Source organism: Anthonomus grandis, chromosome 14 (genome assembly GCF_022605725.1).
Source record: "Anthonomus grandis grandis chromosome 14, icAntGran1.3, whole genome shotgun sequence".
NCBI lineage: Eukaryota > Metazoa > Arthropoda > Insecta > Coleoptera > Curculionidae > Anthonomus > Anthonomus grandis.
The window spans coordinates 16,508,056-16,530,937 of NC_065559.1; the positions used below are offsets into that span (position 1 = coordinate 16,508,056).

Consider the following 22,882-nt stretch of genomic DNA (forward strand, 5'->3'; position numbering starts at 1 on the left):
TGTTTTTATCTTTTATTCCTGCTGCTATAATGTTTACTCGCTGCCTCTTTCATTGCTAATTTGTTAATAGTTATTTAGTTTACAATATCTACTAGGAAACATTACTGGTGAATAGAGTATGTAGTAGTTTCTTGGTAATTTTATTAAATCTTTATTGACCTTTATACATTTACTATAACTTTTTGTAATACCCTGAATAAATCCTAACTTACAAAGTTTATTCTCCATATAACAAAGTTCCTTATTAAATTAAGGGTATTATTCACCTACAAATTCCTGTTTCCTGGATAACTTTGTTATTTTATAATATTTTTTAATGCGGTTTTCACTAATAAAATGTACAAATTTTTTTTAAGAGTTGATAGGTGCTAGTTTTTTCAATTTCTCAAATTTTGATTTTTTATTTAAAAACAAAAAAGATAAATAAAAAAAGGCTTCCATACGTCTCTAGATACGTCGATTTTAGAAACATTATATCGAAAAACCATTTCAAAAAAATTAATAATAAACCTTTGAGAATGGAAATACAAAATTCAGGCATTTTTTTACAATTTCTTGAACCGCTGATACGTTTAGTATCATTTGGCAACAACGTACGGCCGAACTAGCATGAATCAAATCAAGAAACGCGCGACGCTTGTTCAGCCCGATTTGCGCCCGATCTCGACGGTATTGGCTACTGGTCAACATGAATTCAATATTATGTAAAATTGAAATGTTTAATTTTGATTTTTATATTGAGAGTAATTGATCGGGAGTTCACTAAGAAATATTTTATTGCGAAGGTGTTCCAATTTTGTGCGCGTCGTTCTTTATACTATTGATTTTTTTACGTTTATTTTTACGTATACGTTTATGGGAAAAAGAAGAGACGGAAAGTCAAAAGTTTATTTATTCTAAATGAAAAAAAAAGGAAACCAAAAAAGGATCGGTTTTACTATTTATATATAAATAAAAATAAATGATTTATTTTGAAAAGAAAAAATTATAAAAAAGTTAAAGATTTTTTATTTTAAATGTCTACTGCCTGAAATCATAGATCCTAGGCATAAAAGATGTATGGAGATTCGAAACCCATCTAGAACTTAAGCTATAAATGACAATTTTTGCATTACATTTGTTTGGTTTTCACCACTTAATTTTCATTTTTGTATACTTACTTACATAACTGTGTAATATTGTCTTATATATTATACAGCTTGTTCGAAAACATGTACCTACATCATTATAAGTAGGTAAGTCCATAAACACAAAACAAAACTAAGTAATCTAATGTAACGAGTGATTTTGCATCCCCACATTCTAAAAAAACATGTGTCTCTGAGACATGTTATTTTGTTTATTTTCTCTTTACACATCAATTTTCAAGCTATAGCATGTTAAATTTAAAAGTGAGACACACATTTTTTAAAAATTAATTGAACTTCGGGGTTTAATATACTTTGTTTTGTCCTCTTTATTAGATTTTTATTAGGCTGTACATTCTAAATTAATTTGTAATATTGATGTAGTATTATTGTAATTAAAGTACATTACTATTATATTTTTTTTTGCATTTTGATTGCAAACTGTGTTAGGCATATTTAAAAGTGAGACAAATTATAAAAAAAATTATATTTCATTCCTTCACTCCCTAAATTTGTGATAGTAATACCCTCCTATATAAAAGCTTTTTTATAAATAAATTAAATCCGTCAATTTGAATAGTGAATAAACTATAAAGTTACCATAAGAACATGAGGATATTTTGATCTAATACAAAAATATAATTTTTACTGAATCAAACCTCGTGAAAATTTAAATTTAATTAAACACGCGTATTTTGGTAACGCGTGCGACTTGTATGTAAACGCAAAAAAGTCCAACCACTTGCAAACTAAAAAATGCACGAATCGGTTCCTTCCGACGAATCTCGGGTGTCATTGACCCGTCTGCTATGAGACGAACAGACTTCTGCTGCGTTGTTGCCAAATGCTCACGTTCTCGATAAAGCGCGTTAAATCCATTTTGGGCAGTCACGTGCTGATGATTGCTCTAGTTTAAATATTATAGAATTAGGAAGAATTTTTATATTCCATTTAATGTTTTTTAACCATGTATAACTGTTAATTTTTATTGTATAATTTATGAATTTTTGCGATAATCTGTTCTTATGATAAAGTAATACATTTTGTGAATATTTATTGTTTAATTTCTGAAATGCAGACCTATGTATCTAGTAGGAAATGTACGGGTCTTTCAGAAATTATAGTACGCAAATAGAAAAACTGACAAATCGAGGACTTTATTTAATATGGGTCAAAGAAAATGCCAATTTAACATTTTTTTAATCTGGCTACTATAATTTCCGAAAGAACCACATATTTCTCACTAATTTCATAATCAAATTTTAAATTACCCGCTATTATGACGTTACAAACCCATTTTCACTTCCGGTTAGTACTACTCGTCGACATTCCGAGGCCGCAACAGTCAATCGGCATTCAGTAAATTTATTTTATTGGCTCTTATGGGAGTTTCCTATCTAATAAGTAATAATTTATGAATATGCTCACTCGAGAAATCACGCGACCTCACGTCCTGTAAAACTTGAATGCTTAGGTGGGTTTCTTCCTGTGGCGTTACATATGTATAACATAATAATTAACTTGCTTTGGATAATATTTAAGTAGTGTTGCTATGATTTCTAACAATAACAAATAAAGTCGTCATGCACAAACTACATATTCATGCGTGTTTGTCATGGAAGATCTTCCAGCAGAAAAGGCAATTGTTCTTTAAGAAATTGTAAATACCTTTGGCCATTTAGGTTGTTACTCAACGGGTCCTATTTATTTGTCCAATTATTCCTGCCCATAAGTTAATTTGAAATTGTATTTGATGGCGGGTTTGTCTTATTGATGTCTATTTATGCAGACGAAAATCCTCATTCGTACTCTTTTGCACGTGGTATGGATGGAGCTCTTAAAAAACTGTATTTCTTGAAAAATTCTCTAAAAACTTGAAATTCTCGAGCTACATTCCTAACCACAACATTAAATGCATATCAGAATATTCAACAAACGTATAGTCCATGATGGTAATATTAATACCTATGATATTATTCTAAATTATGACAAACATTGGAAACCATAGCATTACAATTCAGATATTCTACAGTGTGTCCCAGGATGAGCGAATTTATACGTAAAAATGACAAACAAATTTGTAGTTGAAATTTGACCGTTTGGCATCCAGCCCTGCTTGGTTAAAAAATAAAATTAAGCATATTTTTATTTTTTTTTAAATCAAACATGCCTTGATAGGAGCATTTTTAAAATTTTATAAGTAGTATTTCTAAGCAAGATAGAAGAGAAAAAAAGTTTATAAGAAAAAGTTATTTAGAATGCAAAATTATGCCCGACTACCGAATTTCATAATCATAGGCCTACTTTGATTTTTACGTTTAAATTATTAATTAACAAAAACCAAATAAATATTTTACCTTTTACGATCAGTAGGAATTTATTGCTCGTGGAATGCATGCCGCTTAGTATATTGAGTTATTTTTTTGCTGCATTTACGAGTTTTTGTCGAACTTTTTAAAATGTAAACATTTTCCATTAAATGTGGCAGCTACTTTAAAATATTGTCACTGTCAAAATTATGCACAAAAAAACGTACTCATGTCATTATCTTATTGTAAAGTTTATAAAAGGTATTAATAATATTATCAGAATTTAAAGAAAAATGTTAAATTTGGGGCAGAAAATTTTCATTGTGCAATTGTATGGTAGTGGAAATAGTATGTCGTTAAAGTACGCTTTGAATCTTTTCGTGAAAAATATCCGCAAGTCGAAGTAACAGTATCTTCTGCGAGACGACTAATTAAACTTTTTGAGGCCACGGATAGTGTTGAGATGAAAAAACAAAGCAGAAAAAAAGAAAAAGAGATACAATGACAACGATGCTGCTACAATCCTTGCTTTGGAGTCAATTGCTGAGAACCCTCGGATAATTTCATCTCAAAATTGTCGGTTTTGGTCCAATCCAATGAAACGCCAAACTTTGTAATCCATGGCAAGAGGCAATATTTGCAAAAAGTCAACGTATGGTGCCCCATATCTTATCATTTAGGTATTATTGGACCATACTTTATTGAAGGATCTTTTAATCAAGAAACGTATCTTCAAATTTTGGAAAGATTTTTTGAAGAATACTTAGAACCTTTACTAGTGGATCAAAGAATAAATCTTTATTTTCAACACGACGGCTGTCCAGCACCACTATTCGAGTAGCAAAATGGTTAAATACAACTTTTCCAAATCAATGGATTGGAAGACGCGGCTCAATTGAGTGGCCGCCAAGGTCACCTGATTTAACCATTTCTGATTCCTATTTATGGGGCCATCTAAAGCAAATTGTTTATTCTGAGCCATTACCAAATGACAGGAAATTACTAAAACAAAGAATTAGAGATGCTTGTAATTCAATTTCCATTAAAAAAATTAGAAATTCTTTTAAAATGTTTAGGAAAGATATTGAAAAATGTTTCGATAATGGAGGTAGGTACATTGAATACATTTAAAATAAGTAAATAAAATACATTTTCTTGTTAAATTAGACGTACTATATACATTTTATTACAAACATATTTTTAAGGATAGTTTGTAATTCTTAGATTAAAGTCTGCCCGACCAATCTGTAGCTAAGCGGTATCGGTGCGGGGAACGTGGTTGTAGACTAGACCCGCCTCATTTCATTCATAAAATGGCCAGTGACGTGCGAAATTTTATAAACCGATTACACAGATTTGAATGTATTAAATATTAAAAAATATGGTTTGGTTTTAATTTTAAAATAGGTATTTGTAGGTAAGATATTATCAAATTATATATCTTATTTGTAGTAAGATATATAATTTGGAAATTAAGGTCTTCTAAAATATTTTATTTGTAAATATGTAATAAAAAAATGACAGACAAGATTAGGGAAGTTTGAGATAAAAGTAAAGTAAAGAAAACACAAAATTTGTAATACACCTACTTAGTTTATTCACTTAAAATAAGAGTGCCGTACTCGATGCCTGGATATCGCGAGGGAAAGAGCACGGCAGATAATCCGAATTATGCTGTTTAAACATTGAATTTACTACATAATATGTATAATTTAAATTATTATTTAAATAAGTATACTCAATTTGTACGTGTTGAAGAATATATTGCTAACCACTCCAGTAACAGTCTCACTCTGCCAGTATTTTTTAAACATTAGGTCATTGTCTATCCAAGTTTCATCTAAATAGACAATATTGCGACCTTCGGCTCGGTGTTTTTTTATTTCTCTTAGGTATGTATACCTTAAAGATGTTACTTTTGGAAAATTTTTTTCTTCTGGCAATTTTTGCAACAGCTTTCTGCTAGTAGGCACAACTTTAAACCCATATAAATTCGATTTATTAGGTGTTTAACTATTTGAAAATGAAAGTTGTCGTCTTGTTCCACCTTCATCATTCGCGGTCTTTTTTTGCCGGGACTAGAAAGCATTTTGTTGGGGTCCGTCCGCATTCTTTCTTCATCTTCTTTGTGAATTTTTTTCACCATTGAAATGCTTACGCCAGTATATTGAGATACTCTTTCAAGTTTGCGCTTTACCGGCTAGATTAACGAAGTTATTAGTAGCTTCTTCATTGCAAACCCTAAGAATTTGTACAAGAAGTATATAATCCTGATATTCGATTTTTTTTAGTCGTCGTTCCAATTCATATTACTTATATTTATACATTTTATATTCAAAATAACCAACATTAACTTTAAATCTTTTTTGTTTGTAAAGCAATCGAGCTTGGTTTTATTTCATTGAATATGATTTTTATTTATTACAACATTAGGTACATAATTTTTGAAATTTAGTGTCGCATAAATTATGATTTTATTTTAATGTTTTTTTTTCATAACTGTGCTTAGGCTTTATAATTCTCTTATTATCATTTTACTTACCTATAAACATTCGCAATCACTTCCCTTGCCTGGCTATGAATAAAGTTATTCATTTTAACGCAAATAACACAAAAACTGTTAAAAATTATGAACTTTAACAACAAAGAAACAAATAACACAAAACAAGAACAAAACAGCAACAACAATAATAGCAAATAAACTAAACTATACTACACTACTCAAAAGTCATAGGTCAGAAATTAAGTAGGTACCTAAAAATACAGCAATAAAAACAGTTTAATAGCTCAAAAGTATTAAGATACGCCGCCGCCACTGAATCCGCAAGAAATCGATATTATTCCGAAAATTACACAAAACCTGGTAGGATGCGATCCAATAAGATAGAGAAAGACAGAGAGCTGCATAAAAATAATAAATTAATGGCCGCGATGTCATCAACCAATCACCTGTCCCCAAACAGCGAGATGCTTCCGCGAAAGCACGACGTTGCCGGCTTTGTAAGTTTTATTAGGAATTTCGGATAAATGTTAGTCAATATTGGATTTTATAATATGCAAAACATTAGCAAATAGAACTAGAAAATATGGTTTAAACTGCATTACATTATTTATTATCTTTTTTATGTTTAAATAGCTTAATTTTATCATTATATTTACTTTTTATTCAATACTATTTCATTTTTGCAGTAAGACGTGACAACGCTTCAAAATTTCGCCCGCATTTTTTTCGTAGACACAGATCCGATGGTCAAACTGTAGTAATTTAACTATTAGATAAATAAATTAGTTAGTTTTTCTCTAATAATTAATTATAAATAAAAAAATTATTTGGTACACAAAACGTAAAAATCAAAATAGGACTATGGTTATGAAATTCGGTATTCGGGCATAATTTTGCATGACCAAAGGAGGGAAAAAAGTAAACTCAAAGTCCAAGTCTCATAAATCAGCATCTATTAAAGGTTACGCGTTTCGCCGCATTAGGGCATCATCAGACCTAAATAAAATTATTATAATTAAATGATACGGAACAGAACGCTAATTAACAGAAAAGACATACCTATCTAAATACAAAAACCACACACTGACTCACACTAACATAATAAAAGTCTTTTCTGTTAATTAGCCTTCTGTTCCGTATCATTTAATTTTGATAATTTTATTTAGGTCTGATGATGCCCTAATGCGGCGAAACGCATAACCTTTAATAGACGCTGATTTATGGGACTTGAACTTTGAGTTTACTTTTTTCCCTCCTTTGGTCATATACTTAAGTCTCTTTGAGAGTAATGGATGATTATTTTAAATAATTTTGCATTCTAAGCAACTTTTTCTTATAAACTTTTTTTATATCTTGCCTAGAAATACTATTATAGCTTCATTTAAAAAAAATAAAAATATGCTAATTTTATTTTTTAATCAAGCAAGGCTGGATGCCAAACGGTCAAATTTCAACTACAAACTTTGTTGTAATTTTTATGTATAAATTCGCTCATCCTGGGACACACTGTATATCCAAGGCAAATGATTAGTATGCGATAAAAATGTTTTGAAAAATGTATTGGAAATTTTAAAAACAAATATATCTCTAAAACTATTTACTTTAGGCACTTCTAACAAGTGAACCTTTTTTGTTGCGGAAATACGAGAAAAGAAATATTTTCGGTTGTTTTATATGGGGAACCACTTGTTGTATATAGGGCAGAAAAGCACAAAAAAGTTATATACCGAAACAGTGCTGTAAGTGGCGCCCTCTACAAGTTTGGCCATAAAAAATAACAAACTCTTGTTTTTCATACTAGAAAACTTTCTTATGCCAAATTTTTTCTTGTCAAAATCTGAAATAATTCTAAAGTAACTTATTTAGAAGTATAGAAAATAAAATTGTAACTTTGACACCCTTTATCGTAAAGCTCAACTTTTGGACTAATGTATGTTTGGGTCAATCCACATATTTTAGCCTGTGGTCGCTCCAGTTTCAATATTTCTCAGATCTTTCGCAGGCGCCCTGTATAAAGCAAAGCCAAAGTTAATAAAATATAAAATATAAATAAAACAAAGAATAAAATATAAGTTGCTTCACTCGGCTCCACGCGCCGAATTACCTATTCACCGCCCCTCACTTCATTTGCCGGGCGACGCTCCTACAATCGAATCTGTTGGGTTACACAGTGAGTAGAGTTTAAATCGTTTTGATGTGCAAGCGTTTTATTACTAGTTGTACCGGGTGGACTCAGTGGACTGCCAAATTATTATAATCTATTATATTAAAATGTCGACTTATTGTCCGGTAGACAGTTGTTTTACAAAGCGTGGAAGTGGTTTTATTTTTTTTTTAGATGTCCGAAAATTGAAAATATATATATAAAATATATATTTATATATATATAATAAAATAATAATAAAATAACAAATAAGAAATAAGGGTAACCAATTACATGCCAGGTTATAGTACCTCTCTGTCTTGAGAGGGTGTGTTGTGACCAAAATAACGTGCGCAGTTTCGTTTTCACATAAAATAAAATATGAATGTTGGATTTTGGTCAACTTCTTATTTTATTCTTATATTATTTTGCTATATAAATGCGTTATGGAACTTTTGTACATTTAACTCTTATTTTATTTTTATTTTACTTTATTTGACTGTATAAATCCAGCTTAAGAGACTACATTGTTTACATTTTAAAATGGCAAAATATATTTTCCTCTCCATCTTTTGTCCTTCTTTTACAATATTGCACTTTTGCCAGAGTTATTTATCCGCTTTTTAGGTATTAAAAAATGTAATACCTTTTAAAGGTTATTTGAGTCGGAAACATAACTGAGCTTATAATGGAAAAAAAAAATCGAAAATTAATAAAATTTATAGAAAAATCGACTTAATTTAAAAGCAAAAATATTAATAAAGGCAGCAGTCAAAACAAAAATATCTTGGAGCATTAAAAAATTTAGTCACTTCGGCAACGTTGCGCTACAGTATTACGCACGTTTTACTATTTTTCGAGTTCTGTCAAAAATTATTAATGAATGAATCCCGAGCGATGTTGCCAAGGAATTAAAACAAATAAACGCTTTAAATTATTGAGTCTAAGGGCGTATTTTGTGTTTAGAGTGTGTTTTATCAGTTTTTTGTTGTTTTCGTACTTTTTTGGAGAAAATTAATGCCAAAATAAACGATCATGGTGCATTCTTGTGTAGTAAAGAGAGTAGAGCATTAAAATCCAAATTTAACGTTTCATCGGTAAGTTTATTTGTTTACGTTTAAACAGCAAAAGACTTTTGTATTTTTACCACCAGCATCGTCACATCTTTTACCAGAATTCCCCTTTACATTTTTTGCTAGTTCCCAGTCGGCGAGGAGCTCGGCGGCCTGCCTTTGAGATCGAAAGATAAAAGGTTTTTCGCCGAGTGAAGCAACTTGTATTTTATTCAGTAAACTTTGACAAAGCCAAGGAAGTTATTGCTACTTGTTAAACGGATTGATAAGATACATGTGAGTCTTAAACGATGATCATACTAAAAAACCGGCCCGACGACCGTCGTCTTCTCTCTCACATAACCCACGAGGTGCGACGAAGAGAAAGTATAATCGTACACTGTATATCAATATGTCTAAAAACAGTTGCATAATATAAATTAAATTATATCATTGGAAAATAATACAAAACTTAACACTTAATATCTTTCTTGCAGTTAAAAATATCAAAAATTGGAATGGCATGTCAATTTCTTTGTAAGGGAGACGTTTTAAATGCATATTTTTATCCTTCTTGTTTCAACCGCCTAGCAGCGGTAGATATTAACCTGAGAATCTTAAATGGGATTGGGGGTCAAGTCAAGTGGCCGCAGTATCCTACTTTGTTGCTTTTTGTCTAGAGGCTTCCTAGTAATCGCGTTTTAAAGTCGCAGAAATAATTAAACTTGTCAGCATTGAGACATTGGTTTCAGGTTAAGTAATGTACAACATCATAAGTTTTTTTCTCAAATTCCAATATGCGGCACTTGTACAACAAAAAGTAACATAATGACATTGGATCGATGGTACTTCGACTACCTAGTTTGCTTTCATTCGATGTCTTATTACTTAAATTCTAGCCTGGCTATTTTATCAAAAACTTCTAAAAATACGTTTTCTTTAACCAAAACAGGAATATTATTGTTAAATTGCTTTTGCTTGTTGACCTGTTCAGATAAGTTTTATTAAGTGCATAAAGTTTGAGAATGGTTTATATTTTCTTCAAGTAAAAACTGAAATTATTTTCATTTATGGAGAGGTTGGAAGGTGCGCACGACGGAAGGCATTAATTTTTAATGAAAGAAATCGAAATCCTGAAGTAAGTTACACGTATGTGTTGGATCTGATGGCTTGGAAGTTCACCGAAACTGGCTCAGTGAGTAATAATAAATAAAATAACCCACGAGTGATAAATGAAGGAGCTTAAATTTAGGTTTTGGGAATATTTGCTGCAGAGCCCAGCTCTTTGCGGATAGTAGCAGAACGCATAGGAATATCATACGAGACAGAGCACTCACAAAGCATAAACCCCATTAACATATTGTAGCGCTTCATTTTTTCAGACTAGTTTTTCTAAATTTATTCATTTATTTTTAGATTTAAATATTTTACAGCCTTACTACTATGTCAACATCCAAACTCTCACTCTAACCCGTACTGCTGACCCAGTTTTGCGTCTCTTCCACTTAATGAAAATCAATTGTGATATACTTGCAAAGCAAATAGGTTGTGACATACTTTTTACTGATTATCGTCATGATCACTGACTGTAGCCACTATCCCTTATAGGCACACATGCCTTGTCATTTGTCATTCGGCTGAACGACGTTTTAACTTGAATGGCTTTGGTTCGTTTTCACTTCAGGGCGCAGGTGAAAGGCACGTCTTGGGTGACCCTTTTGGGTGTTTTCTCTGAAATGGTTCAATTTTGGCGCTATTTTAAATTAATTGCGTCTTAAACAAGTATCATCAACATTTATTAACACCGCCGAGTGATTGTTTCTTAAAAATCTTTGAAATGCAGTTATAAAAAGTAAAATTGTATAATTACGTGTCACGTGTTCTCTGTTGTAACTTCTTTTGTACAAAGACCTTGTGGTTGAGCTTGTGGAAGTTTTTTTAAATCTATTTTTGTTTAAAAACCTCTTTTGTACACCCAGTGTAGTAATACTGGTGATTATAAGAAGGCTTTTAGCTTTCCAGGGTTTTTTTTCATTGCAAGAATTTTGAGACTGGAATGTTAACCTAAACTCAACTGATTTTTCTTTAACTTCAACTTTTGCTACTCCCTAAATTACGCGTTGACTGGATATTGTCCTGGATTACTGACCGCTGATAACTGTAACCCGGTTTAGCTCATGTAACGTACTAGAACTCAGCTACAGCTTTTAAAGCGGCCACATGATAATCACCTGGTTCCAGTCAATAGATTTTGGAGGCCAGCTATCATTTTTTATAGTAATGATAGAAGTTAACATTTTGTTTAAAACCAATATTCACCCATTTATAACTTTTCTATTAATCCATTCATTTTTTGAATATATAATAACTGTTTAGTAATAGCATTAGCATTACTTGCAGTAATTATTTAAATACTTATATTAATCTCACTTCTCTAAGTAAATTTTAAATGACCCCTATATCTAAAAATATGTCTGCTCGCTAACACCAAAATTCCTCATTTCCCTCCTAAAAATGAACAAGGAACCAGACGTGAGAGGAGTGGACAAGCACTTAAAAGGGAACCATTTTCATGTATTCGAGGCATTTGAATGTATACTTCGCTAGTACTCAAATTAAGTAACTAATCCCGTAAAACCTTGCCGATTATCGAAAATACCGGCCGGGAGTGACGGGCAGCTCAAGTATATAGAAGAAAGGAATCAACAGCCTATGGTAAGTTCATTTTTATTATCCTTTTTCTTTCATAAATTTATTGCTCTCACCCCCACAATACCTAACCTTCTATGATTTTATTACCTGTCTTCTATTTAAACTTTGGCCAAAGATAATTAATAAAATAAAATAAAAAAACGTTTTCCAATGCGTATTTAATTTGGTTCTTATTACGGTTAATTATAGCTAACTTATTATAATACTTCTTATTTTGGTTAATTGTCGCTATTCAACGATTTTAATAATGCAACCTACGCATCTAATCATTTGTATACTGCAAGAAGACGCAATGCAATAGTTTTTGTTTAAGCACTAACCTGAAAACCATTGCAATCAAGTTTAATCGTTTCTGCAACTTTGAAACGAGATTATTCGGAAACCTCTAGACTTTTGCAATAAAGTAAAATACCACTGAAAAATCAAATTGAATGCCCTTTAATACGGTGTGCCCCTTGACCCCCATTCCCATTTAAGATCCTAAGGATGATGATCTATCCTTATAAACAAAATTGGTGTGTCTTTTCGATTTTTCATATTTTTAACTGCAAAAAAGGTATTAAGGGTGCGAAGTTTTCAAATTGACTCCAAATTAAAATCATTCTATAAAGAAAAAGAAAAAAAAATACATTAAAGCTAAGCTTAGGATCTAATCATTTACAACAGTAGTAAATGATTAGATCCATTACATTAAAATGTTACAAACAAATAACAAATTCATACAGGTATCTACAGGTCAATGATTTGATGAGATCACAGTAAAGTAAGTCTGACGTATCCCGTGTAGGACCTTGGAGCGCAACATGATTTTTAAAGATAAGGGATTATATCTTCGACATAAAAGGGAAATAAGAGTTAGTATTAACTGAGTCACAAAATGTGGCGTACAGGGTTCCCTTTAAAATATGTTGGAAATGAAGCGAACTGCTTTTTTTTTCGAAGACGGAAATTACATTTAGTAGGTACTGAATAGCAACACCCCCAATTGGTATTTTCTAACTAAAATGCTAATTAACACACAGCAAAACATGATAAAAGTTTTCTAGCTAATGTTAATATAATATTGTAACGATCTTGAAAACGCTGTGAATCAGCTGTTTTTCGTCATTGCGAAATCATCGTGGTGGCGCAAGCGGCACACCGCACGACATCTTTGGAGAAAGTTAGCGAATCTTTCTGAACCATGGTCTAATGAGTATATAAGGAGCGCACGCCGACGACGCGCCGCGCCGCCAGGAGTTGGGTTAAGTCTGTATATTGCCACAATCTTTCAATAAAATTCTTCACTGGAGAAGCGGATTCGTTCCTTGGTTTTCGTGTAGAACAGCATCCAAGATGTTCAAAACAAAATCGCAACACTGTATATCAACACTATCGATGAGCTGCAGCAGTGAGTATAGAACTTCAGCAGTGGGTAAGACGCAATTTATACCAATAACAAATCTGTTGGGCTGATGCACCTCAAATCGCCTTAATTTAATGGTACTACTCCTGAATATTTATCCTGAATATTTATTAGTATCAGTTTAAAGCGGCCGCAAAAGGTTGGTCATTCAGGGAAAAGGCAACTGCCCTTAGGTTGAGTTTGACTGAAGATGCTGCTACCATCCTACAAAGAGTAAAAAGTCTACGACCACCTGGTGAGGCATTATGGCCAGTCACACCTGGAACATGTCTACCACACGCAGTTGAAAAATTGGTGCCAAAAGTAAGAAGAGTTCTTGCAAGAAATTGAGAGCGAGTTGGGAAGGGCGGCAATTCTGCACAATTTCCACACATTCCATTTGTGGAGAAAAGTCTTCCCGCCCTTTTCAAACCCGCAATATTATTGCCACCCCACTTCAAGAATGGACTTCTACTTACAAAGAATTTGATGCTGATTGCACGTTTGTAATAAGACACAACTGTCATATCCAGATGTCCAGTAAAGGATCATGGAACACTTGGCAGTTCAAGCATATCTCGATGGACTCAGAGATAATAAAATAAAGCAGGCCTTAATACTAGTACATTCACCTAAGCTAGTAGATGCAATAAGGGCCCGTGCCTTGAATTCGAGGCTGCCAAGCTCCAATAAGGGCCAGACTTGTGTCTGGCAAGCTATTCCAAGAGAGAACGAGTTAAAAAAATTGCTCAAGCGGATAGTTAGGGAGGAAATCAACAGACGTAGCCGGATTTCTAGGACCGGAAATTGGAGTGTTGAAAATGTGACAAAGCAGGAAGTTATATAAAAAGACCTACACTCCATAAGGCGCTAGGAGTTCAACTCTCGCCAAACTAAAGAAGGTCGTTGGGAAGAGGAAATTCTCTCCTCAACCTCTATTCAGCAAGCCGTAGCAAGAAGGCCCTGTCTGTAGGTAAAACCCTGGGAAAAGTAAAGAAAATATTTTGCTGGGTCAATAGCAAGGCACACGTAAGAAACCGGTGCAGGAAATGCATTGTATTTGCGGCAAGTAATGGGCCGCAAAGGCAGCAGGAGGCTTTGATGCGTCAGTACAACGTAAGAAGTCCCTTTGAAAAGATTGCTATTGACGTTGCCGGTCCGTTTCTCAAATCAGAACCACGGAATAAGTATACATCGTGGTCCTGATGATATGGACTATTTCAGCAAATGGTTGAGGTTTACCCTCTACCAAACCAGGAAGCCTCTACTGTTACCGACGCTTTAATTAAATAATGCTAGAACGCTACATCCACACCAAGGAGGAGTTGTTGAATCCAACTTGTTCCAGAACATTTGTATAATGCTTGAAATCAACAAAACGAAGGCTACTGCATTACACTCGCAGTCAGATGACATGGTAGAACACATGAATAGAACCATTAATTGGTATTTGGCCAAAGTAGTCTCTAGTAACCAAAGAGACTTGGATACATTTCTTCATTGGTTCCTGCTGGCTATCGATCGGCCATCTATGAAAACACAAAAGAGTATTCGGCTTGAATAGCGATCGGAAGAAAATTTCGCCTTCCATACGATCTGAAGTTGGGTTGCCAGCCAGGAACCGATGTTGCCGGGGAAGACTACGTCAGTGAACTGGATAGTAAAATGGATGACACATTCAAGTATGTATTTCGATTTAGGATGCCAGTGATCGGAGGAAGGACGCATATGATGTCAATGCCAAAGACCAGAGGTACAACAACGGTGACTTGGTTTGGCTTTACGACCCTAAGTTTGTCACCGAAACTTCAAATATGCTGACATGGCCCATCCTAAGTTCTGAAAGTCATCAATGACTTTCTTTAAAAAATACAAAAGTCGTCGCGGGGTAAAGCTGGAGTTATTCACTTTAACCGACTAGCTCCTTATTATGAAAACTGTGAAAATGCTGTGTTTACTGCTCCAGGTGAGTATGCTCTGACACATTTGGCCAACCTTGCGACGTTTAAGATATTTTGTGACTCTAAAGGAGGAGTTGCTTTTCGAAGATCTGAAAAGGCTAACAATTCTCAATATGTATAGTATGCGGGTGGGGGAGGGGGGACTCGATATTTTGGACTGGAGGATGTTTCATAGTATGTAAGAGATGGTCTTTAGGTTGACAGGTGTTCAAATTCTGGTGTGCTCATACAAAAATCATCGCGGTGATGCATCGCGCATATTGGCGTGACTTTTAAATCATATAACATAAATAGTAGTGAATAAATACAGTGTAAATAAATATTTCTAGTAGTCTCAAGTGATCGTGTGTAATTGTCATGTTTAAAATAAATCAGTTGACTATTTCTATTTGGAACCATGGTCTAATGATTCTTTCCTCTTTGCCGTCGTGATTCACTATTTTCTGTCAGCGGTGCCGATTCATAACATATAATTATCTTTTTCCTGTCCGCTGACAAGGTTTCCAGTTCTCTGGTCAAAGTCTTCTTGATAGGGCACCTGACTTTCTATAGATTGACCCTAGTCGGTATTTAGTATCAAAGTTAAACTCCTGTAGCCTCTCGATCCACCTTGCCACTTGACCCTACGGATTTTTAAACTGAAAGCGGTATTAAAACGCTCTGCATGGTTAGTTCGTAGCACGAACCATAAAGGCACTTGTTTCTCGCATAGAGCACGTCTAGCTCCATCGCTTTGACAACAGCTAGTAACTTTCGACTGGTGACGCAATAGTTACGCTAGTTGGCTCGTACAGTCTTAATACGTAGTACGTCTTAATAAAATAGCCAATAACTTTTTCTTCTTCTGTCACATTGCTAGTGTCGGTGTACAGTAAATGGTCCTTCAGATAAGAGATAGCCCAGAATAGGTGCACGTCAGAGCCTTTTTTAGGTGATCAAAACATTCTGACAGTCTTGGGACGATTGGAATTTTCGTTCTTATTCTATCAGCCTGGACAAGGGTTTTAAGATGTTTGTAAGTCCTTATACATTGTCTTTGGGAACCGGCCAATTTTTGACAGTCTGAACCATTGCCTTGTCCGCAATTTCTTGACTCAAAACGGCGTGACCCAGATACTGCACGGGCCTTTGAGACCAATGATATTTTTTTGGACTCAACTTTAGTCCAGAACTCATAGTCTCAGGAACACTTCCTCTAGGTTTCTGATGTGGTCTTTCATTTTTCTATTACAATAATGTAATCAAGGTAAAAAATGCCAAGTAAAAGCCTGATCTTGTCAAAGCATTGCTGACATGCAGAGTCGATTCATTTTTGTTCAGTAAAAAAATACATTAAATATTATAAAAAGTCCTATTTAAAAAACACCTGTATCTCGATAAAGCATCTGTCGACTTGAAAAAAATATTAGACCAAGGAAAGTTGAGGGAAATTATTTTCTGTTTTTTAGTCCTTTTCTTAATAATTATCCTACAAAAAACTAAAAATGTATAAATCCGCACAAAAACCTATATTCCCGAAAAATTCAAGTAAACAATTAAAAAAAAAATTAACTGTACCAACAACGCACAAACCTTGAGCAATACTGGTTTGGTGATGCTGAGTCCTTAAAACATCCCAAATCTCCCGAATTTCCAAATTTAGGTTTTCCAAACTTTGAATAATTTCTGAAGGTTCCTGAAAGTCAGTCTTCGATATCGCCTTGTACGCACCACCCTCAGCTGCGGCAAATTCGGTTGAGCTGATACCAGAACTTGCGCTATAAAAAAAACATTATTTGAAAGAAATAAGAAATAAATTTATAATTTTGTAACTATTATAAAACAAAAATACCTATGAGAAGATATGTCGCTTAGGGTAGCATCATCAAGTTTACTCTGGTCGTTTTGAGCATTTGCCCTGTGAAGCGATTGTTCTAAATGACGCAGTCTTATAACTTTTTCCCCTAAAAGACTTCTAGTGCGGTGTAAGTTTACTTCCATATCAGTCAACTCCTTTTCTTCCTAAAATAACGAAAGCATATTTTTCTCATAAAAAAAAATAAAGAGGTGGGAATTTTTCATTAAAAAAATTATTATAAAAACCACTACTTGACAAAGTTGCTGTAAAGTGTGTCTAGCCATCGAACCATGTTTTAATTTAAGTTCTTTTTGCCTCTGTTGAAAAAGCGCTTTCTGGCTTCTTAGGCTTTCTTTTGCCCTTTTAATCGAATCTCTTTCTAGATGAATCCTGTGGCGAAAAAACTCTAATTCGGAACTACCTTCGAACTTTTGGCCGTCAGAAAATGGGTATCTATAAAATATTAGTTTTAAAAGTTACATAGATACGTACAAAGTGTCTCACTAAGAATAGCTCTCGGAAGGCATTAGTCGTATGACCTGCGGAGAAAAATGTTTATTTTCGATAATAGAAGGCGCTAAGATAAATGGCATGTTTTCAATTAATAAAATATGAGAAAGAAACGATTCATTTACTTTTATCTCCATAAATCCTCAGAACAATGTTTAATAACCAATAATTAAAATATCAGCACAGTAATTGACGAACTACTATTATATACTAAGTAATTTATTTTTCCTAAGGAGGCAGTTTAAGTATCACATAAGCAGATTTATTACAATTATTTACCCTTCCCTCTTCCCTTATCCGCAAAAGTAAGCAAAGCTCTTACCCCTCTTCCCATGCTTACGTAAACATTGATACATAATATGCATTTTTCGTTTAATATTTTCTGTTTTTCTTATTGATCATGACCAGTAGTTAGAAAATAGGCTTAAGATAGAGGACTTAAACGCACATATTTTTTATTTAAACAAACTTTATTGACACAGTATTCAACATAGAGTAAGGTAAAAGTATTATAATCTTATTAAGTAATATTGCGAACAAAACAAACTTCTTTTCAAGTTTTTATATACAGTGCGGCTCTTAATTGTCCCCCTCTCCCTCTTATCTTTTGAATGCGTTTATATAAAAATTTGAAACTTTTGGCACACATCATTAACAACCTAAATACTACCTTTTTTTTCAAGTAGCCCCATAAAAAAAGTCCAGAGCTGTAAGATAGGATGAACTGGCCGACGACCAATCCACCTATTAAAGTAAGTATTAGTTAAATATTCTCTAAAATTTCTGCTTAAATGAGGCGGTGCCCCATCTTATTGAAAACATGTTTCCAACTCAAATTCATGAGGATTGTCTTCAATATTTTCAAGGATTAGTGGTTCTACTACATTTTCCAATAAGTTTAAGTAAAGGTCTCTTCAAATTTTGCCCACACATTTATTTTTTCTGGGTATTGTGTGTGTGTTTCACGAAATATGTCGGGATTTACGTCGTTCCAATAACGGACATTTTGTCTATGAACATTACCATTAAAAAAAAACCTAAATTCACCACTGAAACAAATGTCCTTCACATAACCAGGCGGGCGTCCTATTTTCTCGGTGATTATTTCGCAGAATTCCATACAGCGATCAGGATCAACTTTTGTCAATTGATGAACCATTTGAATTTTATACGGACAAAATGTATGTTTTTTAAGTACCCTTTTCACAGTAGCAGAAGATTTATCACACGTGTCACCAACTGTGGAAGTAGACTATAGCTGCTCTTAGATCTCTTACTATAGCTGCTATAATATCCTGTTTTTCTTCTGGATAGCTGGGATGCCCTGGATTCTTCCTACTGGCAACACTGCCCGTCTCGTGTAAATTTCTGAATTAGTTCGCGAATATACTTTTGACAGACTGGACGGTCAGGAAAGCAAACATTAAAAATTCTTTCCGGGGTCTTGTCGACTTTAAGTATCTCCGATTTTGCAATATTTTAAAATTTGAGCATAAAGAGTACTTTCAAAAGAATAGATTAACTTAAACTTAGAAACTACTTAAATTAAGAAAACTACAAAATTCTTAGTCGCAAAAAAATAAAAAAAGTAAAACTGGCACAGTTGAAATCTGAACCCAGGCCGACTGGCTCATAGTTCACTCTCATTATCATTAAACCATGAAGCGCTTGCGGCAAATGTTCGAATACGAGTTTATATCGTACATAGGTACACATGGTCATGATTTTTTTGTTTTTATTATTTTATTAAAGAAAATGTTATTCATCCTCCAATTTTTTTTGCTTAAAATAGTCCAAAGAAGATTAGCTTACTATTTCATATTCAAAAATGTTAAAATTCGGAGATACCTAAAGTCGACTAGAACCTTCTTTCCGTCTCATGTACATTACGATTTCCACCGTAAATGAAAATAATTTTAATTTTTTCAGCAAGGGGACGTGGATCAAGCATTCTCGTTTAAATCAAAGTACAAATTAAATTGCACTGAACGAAATAGCAAAAATATTCGCTGCTTTCGGTATTATTCGCTTATAAAGGTATTGATAAACCAAATAAGTTTTTGTGTGGAGCAGTAACTTTTATGATAATAATGTGACATGACAAAAAATACAAACTAGGACTATAAAGCATTCAGTGGGAGCTTCCTGCCGCCATTTTGAAGTTTTACAAAATGACGCATTCAAAAGATACGTCATTGCAGAGGGGGGAGGGCAATTAGGAGCCGCACTGTATCTATATATTCTTTCCAATTAGCAGTCTTCAGTCCGCATCCATGATTGATTGAAATGTCTACCTCGTTCTCATCGAGCTATTCAACATCTTGGTTTTTTAACTTTTCAATAATGCACATCGGTTCATAAGCACGACGAGGATCGCCTTAAAGGGCTAACGTTCATATAAGTGTGCGTGATTACTGTTTTATGGATCTTCTCGATGTGAATATTTAATGACTTGACGAAGACCACAGGTTTTGCATGTTCGACAAAAATAATCGTAGGGCATTTGCAGGAAATCTTTAAGTCAAAAATTTAAGCGTATAGCTAAATTGACTGTAGGATTGAGAAACTTCCCTCCATTATCCAAAATCAAGTCATCAACTGTTTTTTTTTACTTTTACTGGTGGCGGAAGAAACCTGTTGTCTAGCAATTTAAATAGGCCATTCCTTGATTGACAGCATTCAGTTATTCTACACTTTACAATTTAAAGCAAGTATTGGTTTTTACGCACATGTTCTGGATCCCATTTAATGTGTCGAAAATCAGGAAGAATTTGTTCGCCCGGTCCAACATATTTTGCAGTAACACGATGGCCATCAATTTCCACTAAACTCCATATCTCAGCTAACACATTTCCTGAAAACTGAAAACTCGGAATTGGATCTTTCTAAATATTCATTAATTGTAACAATATTAAAAAGTTCAATTCAAAAAGTTAAAATGAGACCCAAAATGCTTACGGGCAATATCGAACCAGTCAGTTCCCGACTAAGAGGAGCCATTCTGCGCATTTCTGCCACGACCATTAGTAGCTAAAAACAATGCATCGAGATCATGTCGCTTAAAGTGTTATATAGCAAACCCTATAAGTTTTTTATAACGCGGATTTTTATCTGGCCCTCCATCAACCGTCATGATTACCACGGGTTTTACTAATCCATGGTTAGTTTTAGCTAATGCTTGAAACCTTTTAGAAACGTCTGCAAATACTGAGCATGAGTTTTAGCAGTAGATGAACTATGCCTTCCACTTCGGATAGCGATGTACATATTTTGGTCCAGATTATCTAACGGCTTGCGGTTGTTGCGGAAGTGATTTTGATACTGATGTTATTAACGTATGCCGCTCAGCGATTATGCAATGGTGTCAGGCATTTGATTCTATATTCCAGGTGCATTAAAAGAGGCCCTTGCTTATTTGCCACAGTTATATCAATAAAGACCCGAGCTTTATTTTAAGATATGAAAAATCAGGTCCAAGTGTAAATGCTGTAGTCTCCAAATAATGAATTCATGTTTTAGCCAAATTGCTATCTAAATGAGTTTTGTGGTGATCAGTCTAACTGACTGAGCTTAACAAGGACTGTCGGTACATGTCTTTGTCCTTCTGCACAATCAGATTTTCTGGGATTCAAACAAAGATATGTCCCACTTCGACTAATGTCAACTCCTGTTTTACGTAATTCTTGTGTAAGTTCAAGACTGAGGTCCTACTGAATCCCTTAGGGATAGTTTTTCACGACAGATATCTTTTAACTTTCTTTTAATATTATGTCTATGTTTCTCCTAGGCAACTGCGTTTTAAATCTTCCTGTTTAAAGACTGTTTAGCTGTTTTTAATTCTTCGCGTAACTTAATGATTTGTTCTTTAGAATTTGAATCTAGCTGTATAATTTGGGTTTTTCTACAGGTTTATAGGCTGCCTAAAAATTAAAATATTCTATAGACTGCTAATGATTTTCTTCTGAACCTTCGTAAACCAGCGTCAAATAATGTAACACGTATACCCGAGCATGGTGTGTAAGACCAAGATTCCTAGGTCCATTTTAGAATGGTTTAGATAACATATTACACAATTATGTTTATTTATAGTTGAAAATGTGTTAAAACATATCAAGCAGAGTTTAAAAGAAAATATATATTTCCATTCTGAGGTTACTTATTTATTTATACACTTCATTACGAAAACACAATTACTAACAACTACTAGAGATATTTATTTTTACTGTATTTATTTACAATTTTAAATCTCGCGCCAATATTCGATATGCGATATCTACGATACGACGAGTATACGATTCTCGCTAACCTTTGAGCCTAAATCCACATTGGTACGTAATTACGGATACGTGAGGCTTAAGTCAAGCCTATCGGTGACTTTTATTCCATCCACTAGAGACAAGCGTTTCCGTAAAATGACGCTATATTTTTACTCGAGTTTTTGGTGTTCACAGCTTTGACCTTCCACAATTGCTTCAACCTATTTTTATGCCTTGATTGTAAAGGGGTTCTCAAATCCCATAGAGACCATTAAAGTTAAAAGCTAAAGTTAAAATATTGTCCTCATTGGCGCAAAGCTCGAAGCTAAAATCCTGGTTCTCCTCCATATATAATAGAAAATCTTGGTGTTCCAAATAATTTTGGCACTGACTATAGTCAAGTGACGCAATAGTCACGTTTAAAACATGTGAAACCCGAGGTCGAACCTAAACTCATACATAGACATTCTATTAAGAATGGTACAAAATAAGTAGTAAAAACAAAATTGATAAAAATTCAAAAATAACAATAACAAACAAATAGTACAACGGACCAAAAATACGGAATGAAGTTTGAATTAACCAACTTCTATCCGTGTTTTCCTTCACGTAGCTACGTGAAACCTTTTGGGTCTCTTATTGGCTGATAGCAATCACATGGTCCCAACAGATCCGTAATTACGTATCAATGTGGATTCAGGCTGAGACGTCGTGCGATGTGTCACTTATCATTCCGGTATGACGGAGAATCAGCTGATTTCTCGGTGTTTACAATATCGTTACAATATACGTTGAAAACTAAATAACAAAAAAAAATAAAAGCTACCTATAGATTGTACATATAAATTGCTTAGCGAAAGTTGTGACTCCTATAGTGGCGTCAGACTAAAGGCCGGTCTACACGTAACCATTTACTTGATCAATTTAAACGGATCAGGCAAAACGTTGCATGTAGACAACAAAACGTACATTTTACCTAAACTGAATACGGATCTGTTGAACTGATCGGCAGAAGCATTGTTTCCAGTAAAACGTCAGGCAAGACTGAACGTATATACGTTAAACTGTCCGTGTTGGCTGCATTTTTT

General features: G+C 33.8%; 1 protein-coding gene across 1 annotated transcript in view; it reads right to left on the reverse strand.

The window, feature by feature from the left end:
* LOC126744778 (myosin-11) overlaps positions 1–22,882 on the reverse strand; it is a 133,653-nt gene that overhangs the window by 19,932 nt on the left and 90,839 nt on the right. The window contains exons 14-16 of the mRNA XM_050452326.1: positions 17,280–17,481; positions 17,023–17,192; positions 16,764–16,948 (exon numbers count right to left, since the gene is read on the reverse strand). Coding sequence (XP_050308283.1) covers positions 16,764–16,948; positions 17,023–17,192; positions 17,280–17,481 — 557 coding nt within the window. The remainder of the gene's footprint in view (positions 1–16,763; positions 16,949–17,022; positions 17,193–17,279; positions 17,482–22,882) is intronic.